The 26,783-nt window shown below is 38.1% G+C and overlaps 1 protein-coding gene across 2 annotated transcripts in view; it reads left to right on the top strand.

The window, feature by feature from the left end:
• NELL1 (neural EGFL like 1) overlaps window positions 1-26,783 on the top strand; it is a 545,320-nt gene that overhangs the window by 451,993 nt on the left and 66,544 nt on the right. For both annotated transcript variants that reach the window (XM_063289567.1, XM_063289568.1), the window contains exon 15: window positions 217-312. In XM_063289567.1, coding sequence (XP_063145637.1) covers window positions 217-312 — 96 coding nt within the window. The remainder of the gene's footprint in view (window positions 1-216; window positions 313-26,783) is intronic.

Genomic DNA, 26,783 nt, shown 5'->3' with positions numbered 1-26,783 from the left:
AAAATGTTTTGCTTTATCCCTTTAATACCCTTGCCAAATAATCATTTACTTTTTGCTTTTGTTAATTTTCCTTGTGGTTTTCCGTCTTTCTCCCTATACTGTAGCTATTTGAACTCAGTTTGTCTTTTAACAAATTGTACTTCTGTTTCTGTATAACAAACCTATGTTTCTGCTTTCTTGTACAATGCAACAATTAAATGATCTTTTCTTTTTCAGCATTTTGTGAAGAGGGATGCAGATATGGTGGGACATGTGTTGCCCCCAATACATGTGCCTGTCCTTCTGGATTCACAGGAAGTCATTGTGAAAAAGGTAATACTCCAATTGCCTCTGAGGAATTTACTCTGCCTTACAAAATGCAATTAGATATCATTCATACTGTTTCATTTAATATACATTTCAGTTTTTCTCTATTTATATCAAGAAAATGGATTGCCTAGGCTTAATATAATGCAGTGATTTCCCACATGTATGATGTAAATCTGTAGGGGCAGACCAGGCTTCCTAACCTGCAGAACTGGTGGAGGACTATGTGAGGTAGGAATACCAGTGGTGGTAGGAATACTGGGAATTATGGCTTCAAAATATCTGGATGGTGCAAAAATTGGGGAAGGCTGGTAAAATTAAATATGAATAGATAGATGCACATTATTGCCCAGTTCTGGTTGAAGGAAATTCAGTGTTAACCAGCTAAATGCATAAATTGTCAAATAAGTTGAAGGAAAATGTATACAATGTGACAGAAAGTATCTTGTATACACTGATCATAAAACAAAATTAGATGCAAATGGATAGTATACTGCACAGGTTGATAGGGCTATGTACAAAGACAACAAGGAAAAATGGCTTGTCAGATCCTGGACAGTAAAAGGACTTTTCTACATGCTGCAAAAGAAAAGACAGAAGAAGTTCACCTTCATCATCAAATTTGTTTGTACATTGCCTTTCCATAAACCCAGTGTTCAGAGTTTAGTATGTAAATTGGAATGACAATGCACAACAAAGACTAACAGTTGTACAATAATTATCGAGCAATAAGTATGCCTTCAATAAAAGTTAGATATTTCTAATGAGGTTCTAATTAGAATTAGATAACAAACTCATTGGAAAAACATATGAAAGAATAAAACCTAAATATCTGTTCAATAGATGTATACACTACCAATAATTAGAACATCCTTAATCAAACTGCATTTAATAATTCATAGCTGGCTGCTTGATACCAGCATCCACTCCCAATTATTTAGTATTTTAATACTATTATTCTTGATGTACCAAATAAATACTTATTAAAAACACCTCGATGTCACACATAGATGATAAAGTTAAACAAAACTGAAACAGAAAATCAGGTGCACCCACAACAATTCAAAAACTGGCTTGTATTTTCCAGAGCCACATATGAATAAGACTGAGCCATAATTTCTTAGCAGTTAAAAAAAGAAAAAAGAATCATACCAGAGAAAGACTTCCTAAGGCATCTCAAACCATATTTGCCCTCTTACTTCAATCTCCTTCAGAATGTTAAAAAAGGAAGAAATAAATCTTTGATCTAAGGAGTTAATTGACTTTGTAGATCAACTGTTTCCAGTGGATGTTTTAAAGCTTTCAGGTTAGAGCTACTGGTGTGTGTGTGGGGTGAGGGGGCATATTCAAATAATCCAATCTATAATCTTGCACATCTAGAGTTTGCAGCAAAAATATGTCAGCCAATCAGTTACTCCTGTCCACCAACTAACTATAAAAACTACAAATTAAGGTCCTTGGACAAAACAACCCATTGTGATTGTGAAATAGCAACACACTTGAATAGAGAAACCATGAGAGAGTCCAGCAATGATTTTGGTCCACAATGCAGTATGGCTAGATAACACCTCTGCTTTGCAAATTGCATTGGTTACCACTAGGCTCCCAGATGCAATTCAAGGTGGTGGTTGTTACCTACAAAGCCCTACATAGTGCTGGGTGTAGTTATTTGAGGGACTGTCTCTCTCCCATTGTTTCTGCCTGTCCTGTAAGATCAGACAGAGTCAGCACGCTCTGGTCCCATCAACTAAGCAATGCCACTTCCATTGCAATACCATCCATTCCCGTTCTGTTTCCTGACGTTGTTCTATTTCTTTTGTCTTCAGTTTGCACACCTGCCAGAGTCTTTGAGAAGCTGAACAGTTTTAGAAATATGAATTATAAATTAATATAATTGCTGCATTTGAAAACCTTTCTGAATTACTGCAATTGTGGTAGCAAGTTTCTAAATCAACAGGGAGGGAAGGAAAGGGAAGATAAGTTCTAAATAGTTTACATACAAACACCAGAATACTGGAAGCTAATTAAAGCTACTCTTTCTGCCCTGGTTAACTAAGAAATGATTAAATACTGCATAGGAGCAGACTGAGAGTTGTGGAATATGATGGATTGCAAAACTGTGGCTGTGAGTTTCTTGATGTAAATAACAATTATGGCAATATAGAGAATTTTAAAGGTTAACAAAATATTTCCCTCATTAAAAGAAACAACAGGAGGAAACATATGCATTACATAATAGTTAAAGGCTAAAGTGCCATGTAAACTACCAGTTATATGAGGCATTTTACTGAAAGATTAATACCATTGTTTGGAAGTGTTCTGAGTGGAGAATTCATTCCTAGTTTTGTACTGCAGAAAGTGAAAGGTGAGGGGAGTTTCAAAGGAAGATGTATCTAAAAATGGTTAGCAAATTTCTGGGGATCTCTATGACAAGAATATAGCAATGCAGAAACAGCTGTGCAAATAATAGCAACAGCTACATTATTTCCATGCAGAAAGAAATGATCTTTCCTAAGATGTAAATGATCATAGTGAATCCTGAATGGTGGTGGTACAGGAGACACTTCCCTCCTCTTCCTCCTCCTATTATTGCTTGGTCAGTTCAATTCAGTTCAGTTTCTTTTTCTGAAAGAGATTAATTGAGGAAGCTGAATTTCAATAACTTACTCATTATTAGCCTTTGTATGATGCTATTAGATTAATGACAGTGGGGTTTGTTTGCACTGACATATTGGAATCAACTGAGCAAAAGTTATATTATTGAATGGATGTTATATGATGCAAAATTAGGAATGAGCTTCATAATCAAGGTGGTTTGATTGTGGATGAGGTTTTTGGCCCATGTGCTTCTATAGCATCTTCCCATTTGATAGTAATGCAATGTATTATTAATTGTTAATCAATGTATCAGTTTTTACCCTGCAGCCCTTCTCTGGAATGCTTCAAGGGGCAAATGGGAACTTTTACTTACAGATCTACAGTATCTTTCTTGGTTTCGGTTATTCAGACAGGTACTTTTGACTCGATTGAAGGACAAAAGCTTACATTGTGCAGTCTTTTATTGCCACTCCCAGTTGTAACTAGGTATCTTAGATAAATTAGTTAGCTTCATATTAAGTTATAAAAAGTGACTTTTTTTAATGACCAGTTTTCGTAAAATTATCCAGAGAGAATAAAAATTTTCCCCACTACTGCAAATGGTGGCTAGAAAGGGCCCAATCATCTGTTACTTTATACAAAGGCATTAGAAGTAGATGAATAGGTATGGAGAATCATCTGTTTTCAGTGACTTCTATTTGCTATCTTGTGTTTTAAAAATGTCCTTGGCTCAGGGCCATTCTTTATGCATTATTTGCAACAGTAGACTATCTATTCGCTTTGCTTCTACTTACCTGAAGGTGTTTTACTCTCCAGAAAAAGAGTAAGATAAGTTTGTGGCAGTTAAAAATGATCACCCAAGGGCTAGTGGCTTTATTTTGTAGGATGACAGATTGGGGATTTATCAGCAAGCCACACAGAAGTGGTGAAATTAGGCTCAGTGGGAATTTAATGGTTTTTGAATGCTATTGTTATGAGTGGGATATAAAGTGAAAATGTTATTGGACTTATAAGTCAGTTATGCCATGTTCTCAGGAGAATTTTCTAGAGATGGTGGCCTTTGCAGTTTACACTTGAACTAATAGAACACTAGAGTTTGACTTAGGCCTGCCTTCAATATAGCGCTGAGGCAAGCTTACTGAATGTAAGGGGATTGTGAGACGATTTTGTGGCTTAAAAAAATAGAACATTAAGTTTCTTATGATCTTCTCTAAAATGGCACATCAAGTACTTTATACAGAAATAGCAGGATCTATTTTTTGCCAGGCAGGACCTACATTTTTGCTCCTTGATTATGAACACAGAAAACAAAACCTTCCTGTTCTGAACCCATGAATGTATTTAAGGCTTCCCCTCATGGTTTAGAAGAGGAGAAAATGGTTCCCTGTCATCCATTTTTCAACAGCAAACAGATCCCCATCATCCATTTTTGCACCCTTTATTCTTTCATTCTATTGTGGCTTCAATAGATCGATCTATTTCTAGCCAATTAAAGATTAAGTGACAAAACTGAAAATGTCAAGGCATCTAATAGCTAACTAGCTTTTACTATGTGACAACATCACTGAAGGCAAAGTATGCTATTAATTTTTCCACATTTGGTCTGAATGAAAGCAGCAGGGCTGACATTTTGATACATGGTGTAGTTAGGGTTTTAACACAGCAATAAAGAATGTTAGCCTTTCCCTCTTTCTTACTGCTTCTCTGTCTCTCTCTCATACATGAAAGCTGGGCTCCTTCCCACACTCAGGTGCCATTCTGATCCATACTCTTCTTACCTTGAAGACTAAGTGAAGACCTTCCCCTGGGTGCTTTTGAATTGGACTAGTAATATTTTTAGTTCATATTGTTGCTTCTTAACTGTTTATAATTTTTAAAGGTTTTTTTTAATTCTGGCTTTATTATTTTATAAATAAGGCAGTGAACATACCTAGTACTCTTTTCTCCTCCTATTTTCCCAACAACAACAACCCTGTGAGGTGAGTTGGACTCAGAGGGAGTGACTGACCCAAAGTCACCCAGCCAGCTTTCATGCCTAAGGCAGGACTAGAGCTCTCAGTCTCCTGGTTTCTAGCCTGGTGCCTTAATCACTAGACCAAACTGGCTCTTTCATTTTAGGCTATTACAATTTGAGCCATCAATGGTCAGGAAAGCGTACTCTTTATTGAATTAATACATGGATAAATATAAAAACAAATATGAACCTCCCTCCAAATTTTTTTTAGAGCAGCAAGTTCTGAAAAAAAAAAAATGCTCTGCCACTCCTTGTTTAATGATTTATTATTATTATTATTATTATTATTATTATTCCTGGGTTGGAACTTTTGTAAAACAAAAACATCTTAAAACAAGGAAGGCATATTGGACTTTAAGTAGAAATATTTTAATATTTTACTTGATACTCTTACCTATTATGCCTTGCTGATACACTGCATGTTTTAATGAATATATAAAGAGTTACAATTGTTCAGTAGTTTTAAAGAAACACATACATTGTATTAAAGGAAACTAGCAGTTCAAGCAGTTATTATGAAATGTTTGAAAAGAACACACAAAACTTGGATATATAATCATATCTTTGTAGGAGAAAGCAAATCAGAATGCAAGTCAAGTCAGAACCATTTCATTCCTTTAAACTTTGAGTTAGAAATCAAAATGGCCTTTAAGAACCTAGGCTACAAAATTAATTATATGCCCCAGAACTGTTCTATAAGACATAGTGGAAACAGGTGTTGGTTGACCATCAACATAAAAAGTCAGTGGGATGATAAAGCTTATATATGGAAATAAATATAGTAAATCCTCATTTGCATCTCTGAGGTTTGAACAGAAATGAAGCCTGCTCAAGTCCCTAGGAGGCAAAATGAAACAAATGATTCCCCAACAAGTAAGGGAATTCAAATATTAAATTGATATAATTCTGATGCAATAAGGAAAATCATTCACATTGATTCCTTGCCTAGCCAGCTCATTAATACTATAGTTCTCCTTATGTCCATTTAGAATTTAATCCAATAGAGGTCAGTGGTCTTATTCTAGGAAACTCAATGTAGCTTTAATCTTTACTACTACTTGAATGTAACAATTATTCCTTTCAGTCTGAATTATCTATTAAATGGTTTGGATATCTCAGAGTATAGTATACATAGAAGAGTTTTCATGCGAATGAGTGAAATTCTCTTTCTTATTTGGTGTTTCTGAAGAGCTCTTTTTTTATCTCCATCAGTCTGGTCTTTAGGAATGATACTCATCTATCTTTTGAATGAGACATAAAATGAAGGCCCTAAACACCTGTGGTCCAGTGGAACTTAGATCCAATTCCAGCTTTGGTAATTACTTTGTTGGACTTCCCTCACAGTTTCAGTATTCACTTCTTGACTTAAAATGTTGTATATTGCTGCTGGCACACAGAATGATTGAAAATACTTTACCCTAGGGGTACCTACATTTCAGCCATTGGTGAAAGAATAGTTCATATCTACTTACAGTAGTTTGATAGGCGAGTCATTCTGTTATCAAAATGGGTAGGGTAAAGATGTTTATAGAAGACAATTTCTATATACACAGTAGAGTTCACGGATTTCAGTGTGGTTACCTAGTTTGGTATCTAAATAAGGTACTAATCCTTAATAATGTGATTGAATGAATGGATGTAAATAATGCAAAATTTAAAGATGGTTTATCTATGACACACTGACTCCTGTGTCCAGTGTTAGGATACAGCTTGCCAGGCAGAGCTAGCTGCCAATTGCCCATCAAAGAGGACAAGTTTTTCTTTTTCTGTCCCTGATGAATATAAGTACTGTATTTTAAATAACAAAGCCAGCCAAGAGTACTTTATATAGTTTATTTTTATATTATATTCAGCACAAGGCTGAAAATAACTCTAAATACTAAAGTAAGGCATAAATAAAAATTCAAAATCGGTCCTGGATGCCAAATAAATTAAAGATGTATTACAGACTATCTTGAGAATTTTTATTCTCTGGGTGTGCGTGTGCGTGTGTGTTAGCTGACTGTTTCTAATGCTCTTTGACCCAAATATACAAAAGAAAGGTTGTGTGCATATTTATCAGAAATTAATCTCATTATCTTCAGTGAGGTATAGTTTCCAGAAAATGTGATCTGGGCTTTCAGTGTGATTCTCTGGGGCATGAATTATTGTTTCAATCTTGCACAGATACTGTGCTGTTCAGGCATTCTTGATAACAATATATCAGATTTTTTTTTAATAATTAAAAACAATTTCACATTACAGGTAAGGCTTTGTAGAAGAGATAATTGCATCACTTCACAGTTGGGTCCCTTGTTCCACACTTGTGTATTACAAGCTAAGAGTAAGACTGTGTAAAAGGCCAGCAGTGTCAGAATTGTACTTGTAATGAATTGTATTTTTGATTCTACTCTGTATCCACTTGGAATCAGACAGCTAAGCTGGTAAGTTGTGATATTCATGTGGGCTTCCACAAGGAGCTAGGGACGTTTAGCCCTAAGAAGGCTGAGAGGGGATATGATAATATTGTTCATCATTTCAGATTATAGGACACCAATTAATGGATTTAATTTTCATGAAGGCAGATTCTGATTGACTGTTGGAAAAAAAAATGCAGTAGTGGAACTAAGCAGCAAGGTAGATTGTGGACTCCCTTATGTTAAAGTGAAGGCTAGATAGCAGTCTTTTGGGGATGTTTTAATTTAGATACCAGCACTAAGCAGGTTGTTGACCTGATGGTCTAAATGGTACCTTCTCTTCTCATCAAAGTAAAGGATCTTTTTCTGTCCTCATAAACAGATAACTTAGCAGTGCCTTTTTTAAAAATTAGGCCATATCACAGTAGCCACAGAATAGATTAGCCATAGGATAGATTGGCAGAGAAGCACACCCTTGGAGATTTAATTTTGCATGCTCCTCTCCTCCTTGTTGAATCTCCAAGTTTATTGCTCTACTAATAAAGAGACCAGTGATTGAGAATGATTGCCATGGATGGATGCAAAGCCATGGAAGCATCATATCTTCTACTAGATTTCCACTGGAAATGGCATATTTAAATTCCCTCTTACTGCAACTAGTTCAAAATCACTAAAAAACAAGGGGGAGGGGAGTAAGGCTTTTGATGAGGAGGTTTGTCCAGCTGCAAATCTCTATATTGTGTTCAATAATGACTAGTGTCTTAGAGATAGATGAAAAAAATCAGAAATTCTACAATTAGAACAATACAGTGACTGAATATTGTGCTTTTAATTTTCTTTTTCAAAATTTCATGATAAATATACTTGATTTTCTCTTGATATTTTTTATCATCAATTGAAAGATGAGCAGTGCTGTGCTACAAATTACCTACTTATAGTTTGGGCACTTTCCCTCCTGCTTTAATGGGAAAGTAAAAATAAAAATATTTTAGAAGAAGGCAATTTCAAACCACTTCTTCAAGAATACTGCCAAGAAAACCGCATGGATGCACTTACCAGGAGTTGAGTTCAGTTTGATGACACCTTTATTATCTTTTTTGAATTGAGTAGTTCATAGGCATATTTACAAAGAAATAAATCCCAGTGAACCCAGTAGACAGTACGGAGTTTTAGCAGAATAGTTTGCTAACAAGAGATGGCTTTAGTCTGCATTCTTTAATCTGTGTACTTACAGGAAAAAGAGAATAGAATGAAAAATAGAAAGAAATATTCTTCTTATATTCTCTTATAACTGCAACTACAAGGATTAAAGAATATAACAATAATGCCATCTTAACAAAGACTGTCCAGTTTCTCTATCTGTTGATTTGAAATAAAAAAAAATATTTGAAAAGTTATATGGAGTAAAAATGATGTTGAAATGTGGGATAAACTTGTATTTTGCATTTGTATGGGATACTCATGTATCTTCTTTCAGAAATACTCTGTAATAGGAATACTGTATATGTAAGATTAGCATTGACTCTAAGAGTCTTTATCTGTTTGCCATTTCTTAATTAAAAAATAATGAATTTTTTCTGTTACTCTAGAATTCTCTATCCCAGTGTTTCTCAACCTTGGCAACTTCAAAATGTGTGGACTTCAACTCCCAGAATTCTATGGCTACATTCCCAAAAGACCTACATAAAATGAATCCACATAAAGCAATACACTGAACCAGTGGAGGGGGGGGGGAATGTGGGATATGGTGTCAATTTTTTTTAACCCAAATGCATTGATAATGGTGCTAATATACTTTTAGAGCCTTAATCTTAAGCACCATATTACTCAAGCATGTTTTCTACCTTGTCTCTGTTCTGGGCAGAGTGGAAGTATCTTCTCCTTCTTTTCTACAGTTGGATTTCTAATCACATGGTTATCATAGCAGAAAAAATCACATGGCACTACAAATTTTATTAGCATTCTTTGTTAGGTTGTGCACAGTCGATTTGCTCAGACTGAAAGCTCATCCTAGGGCTGAGGTTCCCTTTGGCTCAAATTGACTATGCCGGCAAAAATGGAATAAGATATATATATATATTTTGGCAGTAAAGCAAATTCTTGGATTAAACTGATTAATCGCATAATAGCAAATTTGCATAAAGTGAGGGAAACCTGTAGTTTTAATAAAACACAGTACAGTGTCTCTGTGATACTATGAGTAACATAGTTATTCAATGGAAGAAATAGAAAAAAAAAATGTAATAATTCTATGTTTGAAATCCACCAGCTTTGTGCTGTATCTGATTCAGTATCCAGATTTAAAATGTCATATAATTTACTTTCTTTGACACATAATATCATTGTCTGATGATTTCTGGGTGTGTCAGTGCTTCCCCCCCCCCCCCCTCTATGTACTTCATTCTGTATTCATGCTGCTTTGAATTTCCTCTATCATTTTAAGGGATTTCAAGGGATTTTTAACTTTGGGAAGTCTACGTAGAAGGCTGGACTAAAAACTTGTTGTAACTTGAAGCATTCAGGAAAAACACTGTTTGCTTCTTGAAATGTTGTTAATTAGTCATAGCATGACTGTGTATCTGAGATTGGTGCTTTCTAACATTTGGAGAGTGTTCATCCCTATCCCTCTCTGCCTGTGTAGTTTAGGCACGTGGTTGTAACACTGTGTCCAAAAGATAACAATGCATTGTGGTGTGCATATTCTTTCAGAAATTAATCTCACTATGTTTGATAGTATAGCATGGTCTAGGATTGTGTTTTGACATGCTGTGGATTGTGAGATGGCCATTGTTTTGGCTGTGCACAGATATAGTTCTGTTCAGACTTTCCATTTCTCATACTAGAAAAGAAGCTGTGGAGTTGATATGCTCAGTGGCTGTTTTGATCTCTGGCTGAATACAAGATAATCATCTGTCAATCCTGAGGTCAGTCCCTGAGACTGAAAAACAGATAAAAGATAAAGGCCATTTACTGTTAAAATGACCACACTTCTATATAAAAAGTGAGCACTGCTAAATGCAAGCATTTAAAGTGCAATTTTCCCTGCTATTTATTTCAGTATGGATGCTTAGACTCATAGAAGGCATTAATCCACTTACGGAACCCCCACCCCCAATTCTGACTTACAAGCCACTTTTTTAACCACTATCAATTTCTAAAGATATGTTTCCTTGCAACTTGGCAGGGACAGGAAGAATGTCTTTCAGGAAAATGTTAAAAATTCTTCTGGAGCAAAAATGAGCACAATATAGTAGGTCATAGTGCAACAAATGTCTGCTTGGTTTCAGTTTATATTACACTTTTTTTCTACCATGCTGGTGAAATATCTTGATACTGTATTCTTATGTATACCCAGGGGCACATGTACCTGCCTATTTCATCAATCTGGCTGCTGGCTGGTAGCTGCTGCTTTGTTGTTTCCATTTATAACACATTTTCAACTAACAGTTATATAAAATCTAATACAAACATTAACAACATAAAAAAGAAAGAAATCTATCTAATCTGCTGTAAGAACTAGAACTCCAGAAATGTTCTGAACTATTCTAAATTATTACCCAGATAATCAAACCCAATTTGGTCAAATCATCCACCGGATTGGAAAATGTCCTGAATTCAGTACTTCTCCTCTCTTCCCAGTTAAATTCTTTACATAAACAGCAAAAGTCTTTTTGATATGTCTGTAAATGGCACCTTGTGGTTAGTTAGCACTATGGACAAAAAGATAAAGACTAGAGCTTTATGGAAGGCCCAGACTTGAAATGGAGTGAATTTTGACCTATCAACTCTAGCCCAGGTATCTGAACATCTGTCCTGAATTACCCCACTTCACCTTTGAATTCATGCTTCAGCTAAATCTGATGCACATGCCAAGTAATGAATTGACCCTTACAGATAATTCCTACAGATCATTTTACTTGTGAGAATGTCTTATCTTAGGGAGAGTTGACATAGTCCTTTTTAGGTGATAGCATTGTGATTATGAAATTCTCTCTGCCCCCTGCCTCACATCAATGTAGATAATAAGTGAAAGTAAGTCTATTCTCCTATACGCTGGCTTTTCAGGGTTATAGTTTGTAAAATGGACTGTTTTTGATTGTTATACATTAACACTGCACTGATTCTGTTGTGCATCTCTATGGGCTTCTTTGGGAGGAACAGGACCTATATAAAACAAACAAACAAAAGTAAATAAACAAACAAAATGTGCACTGTAACACTGAATTAGCTAATATCATTGCTGATCCTTAAGTAAGCTACTTTAAATTTGAATTATTCACAGCTCCTTTTTTATTCACTGTATCTCATAAGGTCCCTTGCAAGCAAAAAAAAAAAAGATAAGTAACATTTGACCTTAATTCATACAAACATTTGGGAGTTTCATATAAATATGCTTTTTGTAAAATGCATCACAGTTAAGACTATTCCCTTCCCTTGTGCTGAAGAGAATCTCAGTAATGTATTCCTGTCCTGACAAGCAGGAACCACTCTGAGACAAGGAATAGGTCTCTAGTGTTTTATTACTGCTACAGTAGACAGAAAATCCTACCAAACTGAAGAAGCATGAGAAAACCCATCCAGATAAACCCCAAAAGTCAAGGCGGGTCTGTTCTGTGTCTCTGAATGACAGCTCAAATTCTCACTACTACGCATGCGTTTTCCCCCCTGGATAGGGGCTCACCATCAGTGCTCATGACGCCTCCTGTGCATAGGCCATATGAATTATTAGCCTACTATAATCTTGACTGCCTTTCGTAGCTGATCTGACACAGTTTGCTGGATAGGATAATGGGTGTTAGTAGTGGGAGGAAAGAACTACGTCCAATTTGCAAATGATTACAACATGCCCCTTGACATTCAAGATCAAAACCAAAACAAACCAAAGCAAAACCAAAAAAGCTTTCTTCTCTCCAGGAAAACATCTACTGTATAAAGTGAACTGATGTCAGGGCCAGCCCAAGAATGATGAAGAGTCAGTCCATTCAAACTCCAGTTCTTTATTTGCTCACACCATATAGATAGGATCTTGCCAGACTAAAGCTACTCTACCTAACTTAAGGGGAAATAACCTGGGAGACTCTAGGGCGGAGCTATTCTGAAACTCTCCGTTTTCCCACCATTGCTTCCTGGACTCTGTCTCCTCTTATCTTGTCCTCCTCCTTGGAATGTGCTTCCTCCTTCCTGAGAACCAGTGGCACCACCAAAATCTGCCACAACTGAAGATCCTATCCAAGTAGTCCTCAACTTATGACAGAAATTGGGACAGGAATTTCCATCGCTAAGCAATGTAGTTGTAAAGTGTGACTGCATTGTTTTGCAATGGCAGTCCCTGCAGTCCCATTGTTAACTGAATCCCATGGTTGTTAGGTGAGGCAACTCCCTGCTGGCTTCCCATAACCAAGTCAGTGGGGAAGACGGCAGGAAATTGCAAGTCCTAGGTGGTTCACAAGGAGGCCAGAAGGCTGGTAAGTGGCTGCTACCAGGTGTGGGAGGGCTCAGGGTGTGTGAGAGTGCGAGAGAAGTACAGCAAGGTTTGGGGAGGGTGCACAAGTATGCGAGGGAGGCATGGCAAGGCTTGGGAGATGTGAGGGTTATGGGAGGGTACGAGGTGCATCAAGGGTCAGGGAGGGTGCATGGGGGAGTGCAAGTGGCTGGTGCAGGGTGAATGCAGAGAAGCTGGGGAAGGGTGGGGGAGACTTACCCAGCAACTTGCAATCTTCCCTGCTGGCTCCCTACTGACTTTCTGGGGAAGCTGGCAGGAAAGCTTGCAAATGGCGATCACATGATTGCAGGGCACTACAACCAGTTGTAAGTGCAAGCCGGTTGCAGGGTACTACAACCAGTTGTAAGTGCAAGCCAGTTGCCAAGTGACCAGATCATAATCACATGACCGCAGGGGTAGTGGGATGACTGGAACTCTGAGGACTGGTCATAACCACCATTCGTTAAGCACTGTTGTAACTTCAAATGTTGCTGAATGAATGGTGGTAACTTGAGGACTGGCAATACAGAGAAAGCCAAAAGGAAATCACTGTCGCAAAGCATTTGTCCTTTGCTGAAATTATTTGAGATAGCAAAAGAAAATAGTATGAGCCAACAAATTCTGCCAAGTGCCAAATTCTGCCACTTCCATTTCCCACCATTTTATTTATATATCAATCTATATGGATATATTATGAAGTGGGGACTTCAGTGTTCATTAAAAGAGAGGAGGACAACAAAGGGCAAAGGAACCATTCTTCTAGCTTTCATACAGGCAGAGGTGTTTGTGGAGCTGGGTCAAAATTCTGAATGCAATACCATGTGGATGTGATATAAACTCAAGCCTTTGGTATGTGTGTTGTGACATTGCTCACATATACCAAAGGAGTGAAGCTCTAAAACTGCTTTTGTTGTTGATTTTTTGACCAAAGATTTTTTACCTCATTCCCAGGATGCTTTCATATTTCTTTTGCTGGTTTTTTTTTTTAATGGCTTTATTGGTGGTGGGAAATATTACTAGCGCTGTTGTTTTCTGCTTTATGTTTCTCCATCATTTTGCGGCCTTCGTAGCTGACTGTGGGTCTGAAAAAGCCCAGTGAAAAAGGAGTTATTTCATAAACTCTATACATATTGTTAGAAAAAGAAGGGGCTACCAACCTCCAAAAGAAAGCAGGGTTTTTTGCACTGGCAGCCGCTATTAAACATTGCCAGGATACCCTCCCGGCATTCCTTTTTTTTTTTTTTTGACAGGTTAACTGTTTGTACTATTTTTTCAACATCATTAACTCAGAAATTGTACAAAAACCAGGATTCTCTTTGTATAGCTTAAAATGGCAGTTTAGAGAATTCCAAGCTTCACGACATTCATGGTCAAACCAGGCATGAGGTATTCTTGGATCATGCCTAATTTTAACAGGCTGGTTGGCTGTTAACGATGATTGAAATAATTTGGTCAAGTTATTAAAATTAGCCAGTATGATGTCATCTGACTTACCCTCCACTATTGCTGAATAAAGAGACTTGGCTTGTTCCCTACTAATGGAGTTAGTAACTCTAGCTGCTTGCTGAGATGTCCATTTAGCATGAATGGGACAAAGGTCATCAGCAAGTGTTGCAACATGGCAAGAAGGTAGAAACAATCTATCAGAGATTTTCAGGCACAGAGTAAGGGGGAAATGATCACTTCCAGGTTGACTGATAATTACAAACTTACATAGATAGGGGATTAAACTCTGAGAGATCCCAGCATAGTCTAACAGGGAAGGCTTGGTGCCAGCCCAGTGGGTATACTCAGCTGGGTAATCATCACTAGTAGACCCATTTGGAATTACCAAATTCAATTTTGTGAAAGTTCGAACAAGGCAGATCCCTCTATAGTCATTGTATATGTTCTTAGATTGGCAGCATCGAATAGGGGGTGTTATTATAGTGGGTAAAGGTTGGTGATGACATTTGCCAAAAAGTGATTTGTCATTTGCTCCAATTCTTGCTTTGAAATCAACAGCCAATATTAAATATGCTGCAGGGAATGCCACCATGAGATCTTCTACATAGGTATCTATTTTATCCCATACTTGTCTTATCTGTGAACGTATACACAGGGGTGGGATGTACACGTTAATCAGAAGACGTTGACTCCTATTGAATTGAAGCAGAACTGCCAGTGCATACTGGTCTAATGGTTGTAAACTAGTTATCTGAGCCTGCAGTGAGGTAGACAAGATACCTAAACCCCTGCAAAGCCTCCCACAACCTGCACCAGGCACAGCTTCCAGTGTGTTTGTCTTAAACCCCTCTACTAACAATTCACCCACGTGCCACATTTCCTGTGGCTGGGTGGGTGGGGGAAACTACGTCATGGCTGGAGATATATGCCAGAAATGATGGACCTCTACTCCTGGATGTCCCCTGCAATGTTCTAGGAAATGAGAGACAGGGGGGTAATATTGGTTAAATGTCATTCAGTTTGGCCAGACAAAAGTATTGCTGTAGACACTTACTGGGAAGGAATTGGGGGATTATATCCTGTGACTCCTGTGCTGCCCACTGCAGCACTGAAACAGCAGATATTGGATGTCCAGGTGCCCTTTAGTGAAACTGAGATAGAGTCCTGTGAATGCTGGTCTGCAATCTCTGTAGTTTCCGGGCCAGGTTTTCATTTCCTGGTGCTATGTTTAAATCTTCAGTGGTGCAATCTGGTTGTCTGTCCAATTGTCTGTCTTCTGGGGGTGTTGGAGTAGAGCTCACAGCATTTGCAGCCTCCTGCATGGGGCACAGAGACCAAATGAATTAGTGGATGGCTGGTATTCCATTCTCCACTAAGGGGGAGTCATTTGTACCAACGATTGGAGACACAAGGTCTGTAAGTGGCTCAGCTGTAGCCATGGTGCTCAGTAAGGTTGTCTTCAGTTTTTCTAGTTTGTGTTGAATATTATTCTATTCATTCCTTGGTAGGGAGCCAAAAGCACTAATGAGACCTGCTCATAGGTCATGAGTATTTTGTAGAATTTTTTTTTTAAAAAAAATCCCCATCAAACTGAATGAAAATAGTAAAACAGGGAGACTCATACACAAACGAATTTTCAGCAGAATACTGCATTAAATAATCGCTGATCAAACCTGTTTTACTGGCCTAGCTGCTGATAGCAAATAGACCTTCTTCACTGCAGTTGCTCTATGCAAGTTACCTTGAAGGCTATTTTTAATGAGGCAAATTTTTGAAACCATGGATAAATGCTGATTCATAAAATTCACTGCGGCTTTTAAGAATGAAAGTATAGCTTGTTTTCTAGACCTGTTGTTGATTTTATGCATAGTGTATAGGTTTAGAACCAGTAAAATATTCACTCCTTATCTTCTGTTGTTATATTTGTTTGTTTGTTTGTTTGTTGTATTTCTCCACTTCCCATCTCATATACAGTGACTCTGGGCGGTTTACAAATGATAAAAATAACATGTCACTAAAACAACATAGTATAAATACAATATAAATACATGCAAATATAAATATAAATGTAAAAATACAAATTGATTCAGTCATAATCCAGTAGCATGGTCCTTAGAAGATCAAGCTTCTGTCACTGCACTGACAGGCTGGCCCACAGTTTTAGATTTCTGGCAATTTACTGGCTGTGATTTTCTCCATGCATTCACTGTTGAAATATCAGACTGTAGTGTAATAAATCTTGTAAGCTAATGCATTGATTTGCAGTATGAAAAATGCAGACCCTCCAGTCCAGCAAATTTAATACTAAGTACCAACCTGTTAAATACATTTTACTTAACTGTCTTGCTGGATGATGACATACTGATCCTAACACTTTTTCATTCTGGTAACCTAGGGTAATTTCAGTATTGGTCACTGGGAAATGGTAGTTTCTTCCAAACCGCAGTTCTTATTATCATTTGTGCCTTTTCCTTTCTTGTTTTCCCCTTCTCTGCTTTCACTTTTTAATTTTGGAGCAGTGATTTTTTTTTTTTTTTAAGAAAGTAGATATCTTTAAACAAAATAGACTTATCCTTCAGTGGCACAAGGAACATTTTCCCATGTAGTAAAATAAATAAATAAATAATACAATAGGAGTGCTAATATCTGTGAGGCTTTGCATTTCAAAATTGCTTGCTCTAGTGCTGAAATATTTTTTTAAAAAAAAATAGACCTGTTGACTTTCTGTTTTACGGACAGGCTTTTTATAAAGTGCATTTGAATCTCTCTAATAAATGAACAGAAAAGCAGTGTCTTCTGTGCTTATCCCAGTGTTCTGATCAAATGCCTTTCTGTTACTGTGACAACACTTCAAAGAACCATTTTTTTCATGACGATAAACTATATTTGTAAAATGTAATACCTACATTTTAGGGGTATAAAAATATGTCTCATGTAAACAGTTTATGATCTGCCCTCCTCTCCAAGGATTATATGTATTATAGGATATGAGACAAACAGAATCATATATGAGTCAATCCCTATCTATCACTAGCATCATTATAAGCCAATGTGCTAGACCTTCCACACCAGCATATTTGAAAATAGTTTTGCGCATCAACCAGATTTCTCTTGAATGATCTTCAAAGGGATTATTATTGTTATTGCCAAAATTTCTTTTTTCACTAGAGGGGCAAATAAAAGGATTTTCCAACCATTTGGTCAAACATCCTTGAGTCGGTTTGCCTATTTCCACCCAATTTCTTTTTGAAAGATATTACATGTGTTTGTTGTTGCTATTTTGCTAATTTAGATTGCATAGTTTGATAGTTCTTGAATTATATTGACACTTTTATTTTGTTTTGTTTTCTGGAGCAAAAAAAAAGGGGGGGGAGCTGTCCAGGGTGAAGCTTTGTTCCATATAGATACACAAAACTGTTTAGCATATGGTGTTGTTTTAAATAAGACACTTGATTTGCCAAATAAATCTTTGTTTATTGTTGCATGTTTACATAAGCAGCCAAGAACACTTAATGAAGGCTTTTCAAAAGACAGACATTTTAATACCCATGTCAAGTCTCTCTGGTTAATGTTCCACCTGGCATTTTGGCAGTTCCATGGCCATGTGAAAGATTGCTTTGTATGGATTTTTATTGCTAAATAAGAAACTGTCATTTAGAAATTGAACCTGTATTGTGTTTTCCAGCATAAAGAACTGAATTGTTTGATTGTTTATTAAAAAACGAATGCTCAGGGAAAAGCCTCTTTGCTTTGTCTCACTCCATCTCTTATCAAGATATGCCATTAATTTCTAAAATAGATGATAGATAGATAGATAGATAGATAGATAGATAGATAGATAGATAGATAGATAGAAATAAATGTAGGGTCTTTTTTGATTTAGCAATTTTATCAAAGACTAAAACTGTTTTTTAAAGATCTGAGGCATTTTCCAGTTCTTTTTTTCCCCCTTTCCATTTTCATATGGAAATTCTCATCTTATCTGAGAATCTTCCAAACTCAATAATAGTGGATAATAATTTTGACCGTACTATCAGATTTATCAACTTTATAAAGAGACACACTTTTAACTTATGAAATGTTATAGTATAGCTCTGGAATTGTTTTAATCCTGTTTTTTCCATTTGGCTGTTCCTGTCTTCTCTTCCTCCCAAGAAAAATAAACCTGGTTACAAACATTTTGAGTATCTAAAGCAGTCAGTAATTTGTGGATGTTTTGCTAAATTTTTCTTATCTTTTAAAATTCAATATAGTTCCAAGTAAAAGTTACTTTTTTTTTCTGGCATTAAAAGCCCAACTTTAATTTAAAATCCTAACTGTGTAGAAAATCTTATATGGATAACATAAGTAGAATATGAAAGAAAAAACTATAATTAAAAGGTGCATAACAGTTACTCCGTGGGACGTGGTGGCGCTGCGGGTTAAACCGCTGAGCTGCCGATCAGAAGGTTGGCAGTTCAAATCCGCGTGGTGGGGTGAGCTCCTGTTGCTAGTCCCAGCTCCTGCCAACCTAGCAGTTTGAAAACATGCAAATGTGAGTAGATTAGTAGGTACTGCTTCGGTGGGCAGGTAATGGAGTTCCGTTTAGTCATGCCGGCCACATGACCATGGAAGTGTCTATGGACAAATGCCACTCTTTGGCTTTGAAACAGAGATGAGCACCGCCCCCTAGAGTTGGACACGACTGGACTTAATGTCAAGGGAAACCTTTACCTTTACCTAACAGTTACTCCATGCATTATATCATCCTATTTGTTAGGTACAAAAAGTACAATATCCTTTAAACTGTTATATCTTATTTCTCCAGATATCAAGATCCATATATAGCTGATAATGTATGTAAGTGTGGGTAATGCTTTAGTGTTGTTAATTGCTGCTTTACAATGTTCTATTCATCTTTCCTTGATGTATATTTTATGGGTCTATGCCTTATTCATCCGGTTTTACAGGCTGGCAGTACATTAACAATTCAGCATTTTAAATACTCAAATCAAATCTTTATTACAGTCATAGACCAGCGTAAGGAGGGTGGAGTACAGTAAAATAAAAATCAGTCTAAAAAAATAATGAAAAGCTAGGAGAGATAAAAAAAAATGTATTAAAACAGAAAGTATATATAAAAGCAAGAGTCTAAAGGAACCTAAAAGGAGGGGTAGGAGCATTAGATGATGTAGGGGAGCATAAAGGTTAGTATGTGGAAGACTGTATCTATCACATTACAGTACACTCTAATATGGCAAACTAGATGTTCATTAAGTCTAGTTTATGGCACGTGTCATCATCTGACATCATCAGTGAGAGTACCTTGAGTCTAGCAAGTTTGATGTCAGGGAAACTGGCAAAGAACCACGCTGAGACGGAGTTACAACCTTTGTTTCTTTATTGTTCTTACCATATACAGAATCTTGCCTCACTGATCTAAGGGGAAGAAATAATCCTGGGACTCTAGGGCAGGGCCAGCCTAACTTTCTTTGTCGGCCTGTCAAGGCTTTCAATGCTGTGAGAAGGTTTATCTCCCTGGAATGTGCTTCCTCCTCCCTCAGCTCCGAGATCCGTCACATCACCCCCCTCCTCAGGGATACATTCCATCACAGATTCACTGGCAATAAAGGTTGGGGACCTAGTTAAATCCAGTTGGTGCTCTGTGTCTGCTACATGCTGTTTAATGAGTGCTTTGGCCTGATCATATCCCATACTGAGTAGAAGACTTTGAGAGAGGATGAGATGAGATTTCTGTTGCCACTTCCTGTTTCCATGTGCATTAAAAATAATCACTCCTAGTCAATGGGGCAAGGCCAAGGGGAAAAAAGGATAGTCTGAGCCAATAGTTGAGTATGGTCACCCACACTCTAGCCTCCACTTTCATGAGAGCTGTCTCTAGTCTCAGGGTGGCATTAGAGACAGATTTTGGGACTTGAAGGGCTAATCTTAGAAATCTGGATTGTATAAGTTCTAATGGTACAAAATTGGAGAAGGCACCACAAGAAGTTGCGCTATTGGCTTGGCTTTGAATAACTTGAGTGCTGCAGGTATATAGTGGCCACCTCTTGTCTTAAGGAATTTAAGGATGTCAGATGAGGTCCTCTGTGCATTTTCAGCAATGAAACTCCCTACTTCCCTACTTCTGGCAGAATGAAGGACTACCCTCAGGTATTTGAAACAGAAGACCTGTTCAATGTATATTTTATGGGTACATGCCTTATTCATCAGATATTAGATGATGGCAGTACATTAACAATTCAGCATTTAAAAAAAATCATATATCCATGAGCACAAAATAATGTTCTACGTTAGCTTGAAGCTCACCTTATTATCTGCATTCAATATACTAGAATAGTTTGATTCAGCTGGCAAGAGGAAAGGCCTGACAGATTAATAAGATGAAAGCCTCAAAATAATTAAAGAAAAATAGGTTCACACAGACAATTATGTAGCACAAGTCAAGCATGCCTTCTCATACAGTTAATAATTATGTGAGGATGACAACTTTGTGCAATCATGTTGTCTGCTAGCCTCTTCTCCAGGATCCCTAAGAAGAATACAGCAGAAATTCCCAGACATTTGACTAGGCATGGTTCAAACTTGGCTTGAGGCTCTTTGACACAGATAGTTAAGAAGCTTTATTACCTATTAGAAAGAAGCTACTAAAACTTTCTAATTGCCCTCCAAACATGAAGGGAAAGTTCCCTTTTTAAGCCCACAATAGTTAATTCCACCCCTTTTTTCCCCACCCATCCCATGGTTTAATAGACTTTCTGCTTTGCATTTCTCAGCCTTGAAGCTGAGTAACTGTTGGGTGCTGATATAACTGACATCTTTGCTCTGGCTTTCAACTTAACTCCCATACTATCCTCCTCCCTATTCTCCATCTCACCCTCTCCAATCTATTTATTATGACCAGGAAGCACTGCTCTTTCTTCTTAACACAGTGGTAGGGTTGGGTTGAGGAACTGAAAAGCAAAAAATAGGTTGAGAAGTGAATTCCTGAGTTCAAGAAAGTCTTGCTGGGTTTTGAAATCTCACTTAAAGAGAACATCCTTTGTAGTAAACTATGGTATTGGTGTGGCCAGATTTTTAAAGTTAGGAACAGGTTTATGGTAAAACTTGGCAAAACCAGAAAAATTACTGCATGACTCTGATAGTGTTCTTCCGAGAGAAAATACATTATGCTTTATTTGGATCCATTTCAATTTCTTTAGAGAAAACATAGTAGCCTAAATGGTTTAATACACATATATTAAAGGTACATTTCTATAGCTTAACAGAGTCACTGCTATTACAAATGTTTTGAATAATTGCTTGGACGCTATTGTTATGAGGACAGGATCCTCAGAGTAAATTAGAAAACAATTTAAATGAAATACTGTATTAGGAACATGTCCATAAAATTATGGAAAATATAATTCATAAATCTGTGAAAGACTAATGGACTGTTCACCACTCCAAGAAGCATCACTGTGTATTCAAACTTACAGAAACATTCAAAGCCTATTAAATATTTGTGTCCCTTTTCCATACAAATCAGATTGTAAGGCCCCCTCAGGTTCAACTTGGTAAAGACTGGTACCTTCTGAGGCTTTTCTAAGAGTTCAGAAAAGAGAAGAAGAGGGTAGTGACTCCTAATGGTTGGGGAATTTGTGACCCAGTTATCTGGACTACACTAGAGAACTGCCTCTTTTGTTGCAAAAAGAGTGGCCACATTGGTAAGGGAGGAGCCAGAGAAAGACTTTCTGTAAATTCTCATCAATAATAGTAAGTCTGCTCTGTATTTGATATTGGGTAAGGGCACTTTGTGGGAATTTGGGCTTCAGAAATAAGGCTAACAGACTAATACAACCATAAGACTAATACCAGTAGCAAAGTTTGTGCCTTTTCATACACATCTCTATTGTCCAAATATTTGGAAGGCAAGGTTTACTTCTCATGAAATGCTGGCTGATGTGGGACTGAATCCTTGCAGGTTGAATTTTGCACCCTATGATATCAACAGTGATGTCATTATGGTCCCAATAAATTTGAGGCTTGTGAGTCTGTAGGCAGTGTGAGAGTTAAGCCAAGAATCAGTAATCTCTCAGCTTCAGAGCCATAAAGTACACCAGCAAAGGGTGTGTTGAAAAATGGCAAGAAAAAGCAGCCAAAAGTTTAAACAGTCATGGGTATAGGAAGAAATTTGCATCTTCACATGAGAGAATGCAAGCAACTGTTTTATATGACTTCATTCTAGGTTGCAGTAAAGATTCTTTTCTAGTTTCCTGTGCCATGTATCTGAGAACCTCAGGTTGAGTTCTAGCCAACAGTCCCACTATACTATGCTAAGTCAAGTGACTGGCAATTACTGTGAAGGTTTTCAGGGAACCTGACAACTTCATTGCCCTTTCATTATTCACACTGCCATTATATACAACTCCAGGATCTGAATGATGTCTACCAATACTCTGGGAACCCAGCATAAACAATGTCTTGCTCCAGTTTCAAAACCAAGTATCTATATAGATGGATCCCCCCAGCTTAGATTATGAACCAGCTAGCAGAACAGGTAAAACAAAAACTATTACAGGTACACTCCCTCCCCTCCTGTGCCAAGGTGGTCTGGCTCTGTGGTCACAGCTGTGACAGCCACAGCATCCAATACTGTACATTTGCTTCCTTGCTGGACAAATACAATGATAATGTAAGCAAATCTTCTGCTTGCCTTGTTTGGGATGAATTGTATATCACACTAAGACCAAACAACTTTCCCACTGAGTGTGCTTATATAGGATTTGTGGTTAACCTAATGATTGAAGAATTTGCTAAATGGGCAGATTATTTAAGGCAGCCTGGATTTGGACAAATGGGCAGATTTTGTAGCTTAGCTGAGAGGATTCTGTCAAGCCCACTGTAACCCACTGCCTACTACAGAGTAAGAATTTGGTACAAGAGTAGGCTACTAGCTCCTAGATCAGGATATGGGCTGGAATGAGAGAGAGACTGAATTCATTAGCACAAAGAGGGATTGTTGGATGAAATACGAGATCAGCTAATTCATCGAGGTACTCCAAATACAACTGTGTTAATCTCTATCTGTTTTGACATTGTTGGTGGCCTTGAGGAATTTCAGCAGAGCATAGGCAGGGGGAAGTTACCAGTATTCACTTTTGTACCATTCTCCCTCCCCCTTTACCCATTCTTCACATACTTCAGAAGCTGAATCAATGGAAATTGAGTGAGTGTTGCTCCAGTAACTTCATGAGTTGCGTGCAAGATTTATGTATATAGTGTGGGGCTCTGAGTACACCGATGAAACCGAGTTATACTTCTCTACCCCAGGTTTGAATGGGAGATTATTTTGTGCTACCCAAAAAGGAGCTGGTTCATATTTTGGGGATCTTTCTGGAATCCCAACTCCTGCTAGACCTGCAAGTGGAGACTGTGCCAGAAGCACCTTTGCCTAGCCTCTTTCAAGACTGCAAGTATCAGCATCTTCCAAAGAGTGAGAGATTGGGAATAGGCTGGGGAAGGAATAGAAGAGATAGCAATGGGTGAGTCAGTTTTTCTCATAAATGGCAATTCAGCCCAGGTGGAGAAAAATCTGGGAAAAAGCATCTCAAAGTAATTTAAAAGATACTGTCTGAATTAACTCACAAAAAATGTGGCTGGGAAATTCTTATTACAGTTTCCAAGATTCTTATTTACCGCCAGATTAGCATTAAAGATAATCTTACTAAAATCTGTTTCCTTGGTCTTTCCCAGCTAGGTGGGACTTGTTATACATATGGAGGCATTGACAACCATTCAGATCCAGGTAGTCACATACCCTTCAGCCCCACAAAGGAACCAAGAGATCTAGACCACAGACGGCAGAGGTTATGCTAGAAAGCACCCTGTCCACTTCCTTGGAATCATCAGACCAAAATAAACCCCGGTTAACATTGCAATACAATATCCCCGTTGCCACATTGCGCCCCTCTATACAGGTAGTCCTCACTTAACAATCATTCCTTTAGTGATGGTTCAGACTTACGATGGTGCTAAAAGAGCTGACTTGTGACCAGTCCTGACTGTCCCCACATCCCTGCAGTCACATGATCATGATTTGGGTGCTTGGCAACCAGTTTGCAATTATGACTGTCACAGCATCCCGTGGTCATATGATCACCATTTGCAACCTTCCTGGCCGGCTTCTGGCAAGGAAAATCAATGGGGAACTGCATGATTCGGTTAATGACCACAGGGTTCATTAAATGCCCACAGTGATTTGATTAATGACCGCAACAAAAAAGGTTGTAACATTGGGTTGGATTCGCTTAATGACTGCTTCACTCAGCAACCAAAATTCCAGTCCCAATTATGGTCATTAAGTGAGGACTTCCTATAAAGAGTCAAGACTTTGATGCTTCTATGTGATTTTGTTGGCAAAATGCTGTGCAAATAGTTATAGTGGTCACACTGGCTATTTACCTGCTCATTCCTCCTTAAGATGGAGTTGGTTCCATAAACAAAGACACCCGTCAAGCACCCCACTGACACAATAAGAGAGACTTTGCCTCTCTTACTGACACAGCGTAGGCTTGAATTTGAGCATTTGCCCATGCTTGTTCATGTTTACTTTTTGTTTTCTTCCACCAGTACACCAGCTGTTGCTTCTCATGCTTTAGCTCTCAGAGCTCCTCAGTAAACCAGAGACTACTCAGGACTAGCAAATAGAGAGAGACCACTCAGGAACAATCATATCAAGAGCCTGAGTTGCTCCGGCTCTAATAAGAGGAGCAGCTCAGAGTCTAGATATAATTACTCCTGAGTGACCTCTCTCTGCCAGGCCTGGAGGGTCCCTGGTTTACAACAACAAAGCAGAGCTGCCCAAGTTTTTTGCTGTTGCCCCCACGACCCCAGGAGATAGACCTCCCCAGCACAATCCTGCCATCGATCTCAGTACTGAGAGCACTGATGTCACCAGAAGCCTCCCAGGTGAGCACACCAAGGACTGAGGCCTTCTATACTGTATGGGCTGACCTCACAGTTCTGACACTGGTCCCCCAGCACAACAATGCAGTTCCCCCACAAGACATCACAGGCAGCCCCTGGTGATTTCTTCACACAGGTCCTAAAGGCAGCTTAGAAAATCACCAGCATACAACTATAACCTTAGTGTATGAGGCTTAACCTTAAATTAGAGAGCAAGTGTGGTGCAGTGGTTAAAGCACCAGGATAGAAACCAGGAGACCCTGAGTTCTAGTCCTACCTTAGGCACAAAGCCAGCTGGGGGACCTTGGGCCAGTCCCTCTCTCTTAGCCCTGGGAAGGAGGAGGCAAGGGCAAACCACTTCTGAAATTTTCCAAGAAAACCGCAGGGACTAGTCCAGGCAGTTACCAAGCATCAACACTGATTTGAAGGCAGCAAAAAAAACCCCAAAAGCAAAAAAACACACCAACTTAAATTAAACCTGGAATTATAAAAATAGTTGTTGTACCTACTGTATATAAGAAGTAGAGCAATATATCAGGAAAATGGGGAAAAAAAGTTTTTGGGTTGGTCCACACCTGGAACATCACAAACTATTTCCTGTTCAGAATTATTTAGTTCTGAACATTTTGAAATCATCCAGATCTATGTATTCTGGGAGAAAAATGGAATGTTCTAGAATGTTCTGGATCAACCTCATGGTGGGTGGTGGCATTCTGCATCAGCGTTTCCTTTTTTTCCTTTAAGAATAGGCTATTATTTTCTGTTTGTTTATTACCGTACTGACTAATGACATTTGCAAAGGAGTAATAACAAATAAGGTATCTGAGTAAAAGATAGCTGCTGATTAGGTTCTAATGGAGGCTGCTTATTTGACAAATGTATTGGGAAGGGGGCTTCCATTGTTCTTTTACTTTTGATTTTAAGTATACAAATTATGAAACATCAGAAATTTGTTGTTACAGACTTTCTCTTTCTTTAAGTGGCATCTACATTTCTTTAAGTGGCATCTACATTTACAAGCATATAATATGAAGTGGGAGGAGGGAAAGAGATAGAGTGAACATGGAAGTATAAAGAATGGGCAAATGAGCAATAAAATCAGGCAAATGTTTATTGAAGAATGTATCCTCCTTACAACAGTGTTAGAGGCAGACTTGTTCATATCATTCCTGCTGCTTTCTTGATCCAATATCTCCCATTGGCACATTAAAGAGGCCCAAACAGCCCCAGTAGCTTACTCGTATGGTAAGTCAGCCAAACAATCCCTCCCCAAGGATAAGCTCTCCTCATTCATCTCCAGCTTTTCCAAGCAAATAACCTCACATGAGCTCTGCCGAATCCTTCTTCATATTTGATGCACCGCATTAAGATTATTATTGCTGCCAGAACAATGGAAGCCCATCAGCTGACAAGCTCACAACATGGTGACTCCAAAGTGCTTGCCTGAGCCTCCCACATGAACTTGGCATCTGTAGTGTAACAAGCAGAAGGGAAAACAAAGGAAGCGTGAAAATAAAACACCAGCAGTGGCAAGGGAGTGGGCAACCACCTGGAGAAAATCAATCAATTGGAGACAACTGAAGCAGCATAGACCGGC

The sequence above is a fragment of the Candoia aspera genome, chromosome 1, assembly GCF_035149785.1.
Source record: "Candoia aspera isolate rCanAsp1 chromosome 1, rCanAsp1.hap2, whole genome shotgun sequence".
In the NCBI taxonomy this organism is placed as follows: Eukaryota; Metazoa; Chordata; class Lepidosauria; order Squamata; family Boidae; genus Candoia; species Candoia aspera.
Note: the sequence above shows the minus strand (reverse complement) of the source record. Positions and strands in the feature narration are given on the sequence as shown.